Source organism: Ictalurus punctatus, chromosome 26 (assembly GCF_001660625.3).
Source record: "Ictalurus punctatus breed USDA103 chromosome 26, Coco_2.0, whole genome shotgun sequence".
Lineage (NCBI taxonomy): Eukaryota > Metazoa > Chordata > Actinopteri > Siluriformes > Ictaluridae > Ictalurus > Ictalurus punctatus.
The window spans coordinates 18,027,168-18,037,121 of record NC_030441.2 but is presented as its reverse complement, the minus strand read 5'-3'; the positions used below and the strand labels follow the sequence as shown (position 1 = coordinate 18,037,121).

The following is a 9,954-nucleotide window of genomic DNA, read 5'->3' as shown; positions in this document are numbered from 1 at the left end:
CACTTCATCACGTCATATACGGTTTATACTTTTATACGCCTAGAGCGTCAATCTGAAGCCCCGCCCACAAATACGACTTCGGATCGCCTCTCACCTTCCAGCAGGACTCGCAGAACTCCTTCACGTTAACCGTTCTGCACAGCGTGATGATGAAGACGGTTAGAGAGTTGGACGGCAAGCAGTTATAGCACACGACTGCATCCAGCACCTGTAGAGCTACCTGTGACACACACAAACACACGTCATACAGAGGGATTCCAAGAGATAACCAAGTTCAGCGATCGAAATCGAAACACAAGACACTGCTTTTTATAAGCATATACAGTAAATATACCTCGATATCTGTGGAGGATGTGGTCCGGTTACACAGCAAGCAGATCTTCCTGTAACACAAAACCCACAAAGTATTTATTCATCACTACACTACAACGCTCCTCTATATCCTGATCACAGTAGGAGGAGTCACCCCCCCGACTGAACCTTTCCATGCTTCATAGCGTTACTTAATCGAGATTTTATATACACGACACGGATCTACAATGAACTGCCTCAAGATTTTGAATCGGGGAGAAGAATACTTGCATTCTGCAATAAATAATCATTAACAAATAAACAAAAGGTAGACGAGTGAAGTCACCCTAGACAGTACATGAATGAAACGCTTTTCTTTGAAAACATATCCTCAATTCCAAAATGGCAGAACTCACAAAGCTGCTTTCGGTGTTATTTTAATGTCATGCTTCTTGCTAGGTGGTTGCTATGGTGTTAAAGGCGGTTGCTAGGGTATTCCTGGTGTTTGCTAGGCTGTTGGTATGGTGTTAAAGCATTGTGTGTCACTTACTGCACCATCTGTGAGACGTTCTGATCCAGGTAGCAGGAGTTGAACTTGACCAGGTTGACAAGCACATGCAAGAAATCAGCAGTCAAATCCGTGTCCATCCAAACCACCACGAAACGAGCTGAGGTGGACAGAACACACACACACACACACACGTCACTACTAAGAACAGATACAGTCATTACACAAAGAAAATATTTTGTTAATATACGCAATCATTTTATATGAAATCAAAAAAAGTAGTGTGTGTTTGTAGATTCCTATTGGCTCACGCGACACTGAGGAGCTGTAAGTGGTGTACATTAGCTTAGCATAAATACTTAGCCAGCTAACTGATTTGCTAAATTAGATAGAGTAAATGCTAGTTAGCATCATACCTAACTTCGGTCATTGGAAAAATAGCTTGGCCGTTACCCACGATCACACTAGAAAAAAAAATTAAACTTCTGAAAAGAAGAAGGAAAAAAAACAATGCTTGTGCAGCGTAGCAAATTCCCCTTCCAGGGTGTTGCTAAGCAGTTGATATGGTATTCCAGGTGGTTGCTAGGGTGTTGCTAGGCAGCTGCACTGTTGTTGAAGGTGGTTCCTAGGGTATTCCAGGTGTTTGCTAGGCTGTTGGTATGGCATACCAGGTGGTTGCTAGGGTGTTGTATCAAACAAGGGGGCCATACACTGTGTAAAAAATGAACATTTTATGAAAATCTGGTAGTTCGGTGACGACATCTTGAAAACTGCGGGAGGAGATAGTGGACAAAAATTTGACTGAAAAATAAGTAAAACACTAAGAGGCATCCATTTTGTGGAGGGAAGATCACCACCATCACCTCCATCACTGTACCAGTGACCCACCTATCTCATCCTCCAGGTAGGTGACGTCTTTCCCGTTCTCCGTGAGGGCCTTGAACACCCCGAGCCTCTCAGGCAGGTCCTCGTTACACGGATGGTAGTCCCGAATGATCCTAAAGAAATACGCTCTCAGTGGACCCAGTCTTTCCCCCTACACACACACAATCATTTGTTACATAATACAAAGTAGTAATACATTATGGCTGCTAACTACTGTGTGTGTGTGTGTGTGTGTGTGTGTGCGTGTGCGAGAGAGAGAGAGAGAGAGAGAGAGAGAGAGAGAGAGAGAGCGCGAGAGAGAAATACCTGTCCCTGTACTATAGCTCTGAGCAGCAGTAGCACAGCGTGTCGAGCTTCAGATGGTTGTTCAGGCTGCATCATGTCCTCCACCGCCTTCCATAACGCCTCCACGGCATTCTAACACACAGTGGGTGCCAATATATATGAGCAAGTCTTACACACATTTAGTAGTTTGTAAGCCAAATGCTAGCCATATAGCGAACAAGCGCTACATCAGAGAAGATTTTTAACACATACTTTAGCCAGGTAGCTAGCATCAGCCAGGTGGAGCTAAACTGATATTTTTGAACTTCAATGCTAACACTGACCACCTAGCATACCCGCGCTATCATGATAAGATTTCTGAGATTTTTAAGCATATTCATAAATTCATAAACAGCTTCACTGCTAACACTAGCTAACAGGCTAGCTTGAGCTAACCTGACAGGATTTTTTTTGTAGCTAGGCCTCCAAGCTAGCTTGAGCTAACCTGACAGGATTTTAAGCCATATTTATGTCAACCCTAACCAACCAGCTAACAAGATTTTTTTTATAAATCATATTCATACTTTTCACAGCTAACACTAGCCACCTCGCTAATACTAGCTATCCTGAAAGGATTTTGAGTGCCAGGTAGCTAATTGCTTAAAGGGTGTGTCTTTGAGGTCACATATGGGCACAAAAGACACACCCACCAGCCTGAGGACTAGCAGCCACACCCCCTTTTGACAACATGACCATCCATAAGGTATTGAAATCTCACCTCCTCAAACTTTTTGGACCTGGCGAGGTCACATACATTGTTGATGACCCTTATTCGGTTACTCAGCCCACACTCCGGAGCAAGCTCCTAAACCACACATACAAATATTACAAAGCTTTCCTTCTCCCTCACAATAACCATTTCCCATAAAAATGAAAACTTCTCCGACCTTCAAGATGTCGTGAGTGATGATGAATTCCGACGGCTTGCTCTCGGTCTGTTTGGCAGATATACGGGGGGTCAGCCCAAACACCCCCTTCAGCTTGTCCTTCAGAGACTCCTTACTGGGCTGCTTATTCATGATCCCAGCACTCAGGTGGACTTACTGAGAGAGGACAAAAAAAAGAAAGAGAAACATGAAGAAAAAAAAAAAACGGTGCATATTTCAACAAGCGAGCCAGCTCTACTTCACATACAATCTCTGGTCACGATTTAGCCAGCTAGCTAAAAATCCTCCAACGTGCACGAACCTTCAAACGTTTTACTTTTTACCCACCTAGCTAGTAAGCATTAATATAAGCTTACCTGACAGGACTTATAACACAAACACTATCCAGCTAGCATGAGCTGACATTAGCAACAAGTTTTTTGTAGTTATACTCATCAACGTTCACAATCCACACTAGCCAAATAGTTGACGTGGTTAATCTGACAGGATTGTGTAGTTATAGTCATAACGTTTGATGCTAATGTTAGCCAACTAGATAACAGTTTATCTGAGAGAATTTTTAAGTCACGTTCGTAAAATGTTCCAGCAGGTACTAACCTGACAGGATTTTAAGACATACATCACCCTTCGAGCTCATATTTGCTAACCTGACAGGAACTATTAAGACCTAGAACAGCCAGGTAGCACTTCGTAATGCTAACCGATAGGATTTCTTAGAGGAATTTGTAGGAATTAGAGGAATATTCATAAATTGTTCATAATTTTTTTTACTACTAACATTACTCAACTAGCTAAAAGGAGCTAACCTGACAGGATTCCTCAGAGAATTTTACATTTAAATGTAAAAAAAAAAAAAAAAAAAAAAAAAGTCATAAATTTTGTACAACACTATATTCTGAATATATAACACTATATTCTTGTACTTCCAGATAGATGCTAACTGCATTTTGTTATCTCTGTACTTGTACTCTGCATAATGACAATAAAGCTGAATCTAATCAATTTTACTTCTAACACTATCCAAATAGCTAATCCGACAGTTTGTGAAAGGATTTTGTAGTTAAGTTTATATAGCCATGTTCAATTCTAACAGACACTGCTGCCTTTAGGCCACGCCTCCTTCCTGGGTCTGATCCTGGCACGCAGTGACGCCAAACTATGTGCTGGGAAAGTAAATTATTTTGCATCCAAATGAAACCATGACTTTAGAGCACTAAACAAATACAGTTACATATCATTAATTGGCTGAGCGGTTTAATTATAATTAGTCCAAAAAAAATGTTGGTTTTTAAGGAAAGGAAGAAGGAGCCATGGGAGTGGGCGTGGTTTGTTCTCTTAATCATGTACGTAGGCAACGCACCTCATCAGGTGTGCAAGTAGAGAAAGCATAAATCACAGATAAAGACTATTATAGTTATATTAGAGATATTACAGTGTCTTTATATTGTGTTTGTCTGAAAATGATCACAAACTAAATGCTAAACTACATTAAATGCACCAGGGCAAAAGGTCTCAAATGATAAACAACGTCTTAAACATGCATGTTTTTTAAACACTTTTACGCATAACAACCCTCAAATCTCACCCTAAGACATGATTAACTCATGAAGACAGTGTCGAGTGTTGTAGGCATCAAATAAACAAACATGCACAAAAACAACCCAATAACACTGAACGATTCTCACCACACGGCTGTAAAATAAAGTAGGATGCTCATCAAGGTGTCTCAGGAACGCGGTGGACCTTTTATTTAAAGCAGCAAATCGCATAAATGTATGCATTTATATGTTTAAAAGCGCGTTCAAACCAGCCCCTAAATAATCAGCAGATCAGCCCCTGCTCCAACCGGATGTCATGTTTAGAAAGAAATGCACTTCCGGTCAGTACCCTGGTTTACTGCTGTTTAAATAAAAATACGTATTATTTACTTTGAATAACTCAAAATTATGAAAAGGGGAAAAACCCACAAATTTACTATTAATATTGAAGACCCATCGAATGCGATTTGTTTTTCTATTGATTTATTTAAAATATATTTTGTTTGCATCATTTTATTTCAATAATTTTTTTTATTAAAAAACAAACAAACAAACTTCAGTGTTAGTGTTTTGTAATTTTTCGCTACTTCGTTTCGGCACTAATATTACATATCGCTTGTAAATTCTAAATAAAAAGAAATAATAATAATAATAATGAAAAAAAGACCTTCACTTCCGCAAGCCGGTTTCCGTATTGGGAAATGTAGTTCTGAAACGTGTCACTTTCCGGAAGTCAACAGACTCTAGATTTGCTGCGAGAAACTGAATTATATAATTCGGATCTTGGCGATTTGCGTGGTTAATTTTACACGTTTTGCTCGGTTGCTAAGCAACGAACGTGCGGCATCTTCATGTGTTTATATTGTTGCTTTATAGTAATAATTTTACACAGCTCGGTAGTACAGGATATGTAGATGACACGCAGCCAATCCGGCAAACGGTTCTGATTGCTTTGTAAATAATAATATTAATTCTTATTTATTTATTTTGACATGGCTGCTTGTTGCGTAGTCAGTAACTCGGCCACTTCCGGTCTAGTGGTCTGATGTTTTGGGCGGGTGCTTGTGTTTGCGCGCGCACACCTCAGACACACCAATACGCGGGGAATAAAATAATAAAAACAATGAAAACGAGTTCGCGTTATTTCAGCAGTGAGAGAAAAGCCGAGTCAGATCTTTCACAAGCTGATACAGCGGCCAAAACTTTATTAAAAGAGAGAGGAACCCGCAGACTGAAATGCAGCAGAATGATGGAGGAAAGTTCTGCAGGGATTAAAGAAGAACCAGGAGAGGAATGTACCATTTCTAAAACAGAGGGGTCTCCACATGGGCACTGTGGATTAGTAAAGTCAAACGTCACAGGTGGGCTGATGAGTAGAGATTAAAAATAAAGACATAAAGTTAGTTATTAAGAACAGAATGTAGTGATTTACAGGCAAATTATTCACAAATGTGGAGTTTTTATTAAATTTTTTACGTCCACCTACTGACTGTACCACATCTGTTGCTTTGTACAACCTTACAGTACTTTGCACCACCATAAGAACACCGCTGACTTTTAATTATTTTTTTTATTCTACTTAATTTAGCAGAACCTAAGGAAGATCCCGAGGATGGCCACGCCCCTTTAAGATCACCTCGCACCTTGAGGAGGGGCCACGTTAAAGTGGAGTACGAAGACAAGGCGGGACCCTGCGTCAAAACGAAAGATCGCTGGGAACCGCCCGATTGGAGGACGCAGCTGTCCTTCATCAGAGAGATGCGGAGTGGACGGGACGCTCCGGTGGACCAGATGGGGGCGGAGAAGTGCTACGACCCCCAGGCTCCACCCGAGGTGATCACGAACGAGTTGACCTCTCGCACTTATTGAAGCTGAACGTGAACCCAGATATCTCTGAGCCAGTACTTTTAGAGTGAACACTGGAATGGACCTGATGCAACACGTTCTGGGGATCTGTATCTGTATCAACCTGTATCGCTCTCTCTCTCTCTCTCTCTCTCTCTCTCTCTCTCTCTTTCAGGTGATGCGTTATCAGGTGTTGGTCTCCTTGATGTTGTCCAGTCAGACGAAGGATCAGGTGACGGCTGCAGCCATGGAGCGGCTGCGTGCACACGACCTCAGTGTGACCGCCGTCCTCAAAATGGGCGAGGATAAATTGGGCGAACTGATCTACCCCGTGGGCTTCTGGAAGGTGAGGTGTTTTGTAAAGAAAAAAAAAATTGGAATTTTTTAAGTGAAATGCTGAATAATGTTTTGTAATGTAATGATTTCCTGTAAAAAAAATATACAAAAAACCCCACAACCTTAGGAATTTCACATATCTCTATATATATAATGTGTGTGTGTGTGTGTGTATATATATAGATATATATGCATGTATTCGGTCTGTATTTGTAAATGTTTCTGACGTCTCACACACATACAGACGAAGGCGAAGTACCTGAAGCAGGCGACGGAGATGATCCAGCGTGAGTTTGGAGGTGACATCCCTGACACGCTGGAGGGTTTGGTGCGTCTCCCCGGGGTCGGCCCCAAGATGGCCCACCTGGCCATGGGCATCGCCTGGAAACGGGTCTCCGGCATCGGTGAGCAGGAGGCGGGGACGCTCGTGACTGGTGCCCCAGCACCCACTTTCTCGGGCGGTAAAACTTATAACCGTTTTCATGAATGTGTTTGTCTGGGTGTGCATGCATTCAGGAGTGGACACGCACGTTCACCGGATCTCTAACAGGCTTGGATGGACTCGTGCCACCACCAAGAACCCAGAGGAGACCCGTCGAGCGCTGGAGGAGTGGCTTCCGAGGTGTGCGGAAATGAAAATAAGGCATTTAGTAACAATTTGCGCTTCCAGAGCATGGCGATATTCGTTCATTCATCTTCAGTAAAAGATTTAGAGGTGGGAATAAATCCCAGACGGGATGCCGGCACGTCTCAGATCACGGGCCACCACACACACTCTCATTCACACACTCATTCACACGTAGAGCATGTTTTTAGGAAGCGAGAGGAAACCGGTGAACCCTGAGGGAAACCCGCATGGACACGGGAGATCACGTGAAACTCCGCCCACACCATAACCCGAGCTTAGGATCGCAGCTCCCTGAAATTTCAGCTACATGAAATTCAGTTGTTTTGTTTTTTTTAAACTGCAGAAATCAGACTGACAGCATGTAGCATGTCGTTGTTTGAGAATTCAAGCTCATAATAACAAAAAAATCCTGGTTTTGGATTTTCCCTCTCGGTTCTGGCGTCTCTTTTGTCGTCATTAACGCTACATTACGGCCTGGCAAAGTAATGCAGTCTTGTGAAATAAGGAAAATCTCTCTCTCTCTCGCTCTCTCTGTCTCTCTCCTGTAGAGATCTGTGGCGTGAGATAAACTGGCTGTTGGTGGGTTTCGGGCAGCAGGTCTGTTTACCCGTCTCACCTTTGTGCGCCGCCTGTCTGAACCAGCACACCTGTCCCTCCGCCCACACCGCCTCACCAGCCCGCAGGCCCAAACCTGGCTCTCCGCGATCTCCCAGGGAGCCTGCTATACCGCCAAAGATCCCTGAAATGAAACCGGAGGCGCCGACGCCACAGATCAAAGAGGAACCCGTCGCCGTTCCCCTGTCCGTGTCTCGTCCGCGACGGAAAAGGGAGAGGGACAGAGCGGACACGCGAGCCGAGGCAAAAGAGCCAAGAAACGACAGGAAGCTCCGGGAAGAGCGAGGAAACGAATCGCAGGCGTGTACGGGAAGGAGAAAGGAAGAGACGAGAGGCGGAGAGAAGAAGGCCGCGTGTCCTCGGCTCCAGAGAAGAACCGGAGAGCGCAAGCGCTGATGATAAACCGACGGCCATCGGGAATGAATCCGAGAGGACAGACTTCATCTCGGAATTTTTCGGAACTCGTTACCGAACGAGGCATTTCAGAAAACTGAAACTTTTCTCATATGTTTTTTTTTTTAAAAAAAAACACTTTTATTAAAAAAAAACTGATTAAAAGTAATACGGTAGCATTGATTTTCTGTTGTACACACACGCGCATATATAACACCATAATATTAAGTATTTTCAGAGATGTTCTTCAGTGAAAACGATATGCAGAATCCTGTAATGATATATCTATAGTGATTTCTCATCAATAATTTTCGAGATTTGATCAGAACCCTGCGATGCAGTCTGGATATGAATTGATGCGTCCTTGGTGCTGTACAGTCTTCCCATCATTCTAGACACACCTATGATTTCCGGTTTCTTTGATCTCAAACGTGTCTGAAGACACGCTTCTCAGAGCGGGATCCGTGAATCCCAGGAAGCAGAGAGTGTGTTATGATGGTGGAAATTGCACACAACCCACCATTATCCATGTTACTGCTCCTAGGAATATCAACTGGAATGTAATGACCAATTTAATAATAATAATAATACATACATATATATATACACACAACCTTCTTCTGTGCTCCAGACTCAATCTGGTAGCCATTTCTCACACACACACACACACACACACAAAATACTGCAATGAAAAATGTCTCTATATTAAAGGACCTCCCTATATCTGTAAACTTTTGAGTGAAGGTGTAGCCAACGCACACATGAAGAAGTTTCACTAGAGGGCGGTAGAACTACAATATGAAAGTTCAATCAACACACTTACACCGATCGGACATAACATCAAAACCGCCTGCCTGATATCGTGTAGGACCTCCTCCACTTGTGCCTCCAAAACAGCGCGGACCCGTCGAGCTCTGGACTCCACGAGACCTCTGAAGGTGTGCTGTGGGATCTGGCACCAAGACGTTAACAGCAGATCCTTTAAGTCCTGTACGTTGCGAGATCGGGCCTCCGTGGATCAGACCTGTTTGTCCAGAACGTCCCACAGACGCTCGATCGGATCGAGATCTGGGGAACTCGGATGCCGAGTCAACACCTTGAACTCTTTGTCGTGTTCCTCGAACCGTTCCTGAATAATTTTTGCAGTGTCTCAGGACGCATTATCCTGCTGCAAGAGGACACTGACGTTAGGGAACACCGTCACCATGAAGGCGTGTACTCGGTCTGCAGCAATGTTTAGGTAGGTGCTACGTGTCACAGTAACATCCACATGAACGCCAGGACCCGAGGTTTCCCAGCAGAACGATCCCCAGAGCATCACACTACCTCCACCAGCTCACCCTCTTCGCTCCCCCGTGCATCAGTTCTAGCCTTTTAGACTCCCAATAGGACAAAAGCAAAAAGCCCTTTGCTACTGTACAAATTGTTTAGAGATTAAAAATGTAGAACCTAGGCTATGATTTTACAGAGTTGAGCCTACACTGAGACAAAAAAAAAGTGGAATTACCTTGAATATAGTCAAATTTATCTAGCATTTCCTCTTATACGATTACTATAACCCCAAAATACACGATTATTAAAACTATTTCAAGCCATTTGTGCTCGTTTCAAGCTTGAAATCTTGAAGTCTCGTTCTACTGGCAGATCATTTCACTCGTTTTAAGCATTTCTTTTATTTAAAAAAAAATAATAATAATAATAAAA

The 9,954-nt window shown here is 42.9% G+C and overlaps 2 protein-coding genes across 5 annotated transcripts in view; one reads left to right on the top strand and one right to left on the bottom strand.

The window, feature by feature from the left end:
- tsc2 (TSC complex subunit 2) overlaps window positions 1-4,763 on the bottom strand; it is a 32,619-nt gene extending 27,856 nt beyond the window's left edge. For all 3 annotated transcript variants that reach the window (XM_017457290.3, XM_017457287.3, XM_053675980.1), the window contains exons 1-8: window positions 4,581-4,763; window positions 2,896-3,051; window positions 2,727-2,813; window positions 1,991-2,101; window positions 1,688-1,835; window positions 842-959; window positions 335-383; window positions 95-220 (exon numbers count right to left, since the gene is read on the bottom strand). In XM_017457290.3, coding sequence (XP_017312779.1) covers window positions 95-220; window positions 335-383; window positions 842-959; window positions 1,688-1,835; window positions 1,991-2,101; window positions 2,727-2,813; window positions 2,896-3,027 — 771 coding nt within the window. In that variant the 5' untranslated portion in view covers window positions 3,028-3,051; window positions 4,581-4,763. The remainder of the gene's footprint in view (window positions 1-94; window positions 221-334; window positions 384-841; window positions 960-1,687; window positions 1,836-1,990; window positions 2,102-2,726; window positions 2,814-2,895; window positions 3,052-4,580) is intronic.
- Window positions 4,764-5,145: 382 nt separating this feature from the next.
- nthl1 (nth-like DNA glycosylase 1) lies at window positions 5,146-8,419 on the top strand. 2 transcript variants are annotated; one of them, XM_017457297.3, is made up of 6 exons: window positions 5,146-5,794; window positions 6,025-6,266; window positions 6,454-6,624; window positions 6,859-7,018; window positions 7,131-7,236; window positions 7,791-8,419. In XM_017457297.3, exons 1-6 carry the CDS (start codon window positions 5,479-5,481, stop codon window positions 8,251-8,253), a joined length of 1,458 nt encoding a protein of 485 aa, XP_017312786.1. In that variant the 5' UTR covers window positions 5,146-5,478; the 3' UTR covers window positions 8,254-8,419. The 2 variants fall into 2 exon arrangements, with proteins under 2 accessions (XP_017312786.1, XP_017312785.1); XM_017457296.3 differs by having other exon boundaries at window positions 5,147-5,794; window positions 6,022-6,266.
- The last annotated feature ends 1,535 nt before the right edge of the window (window positions 8,420-9,954 follow it).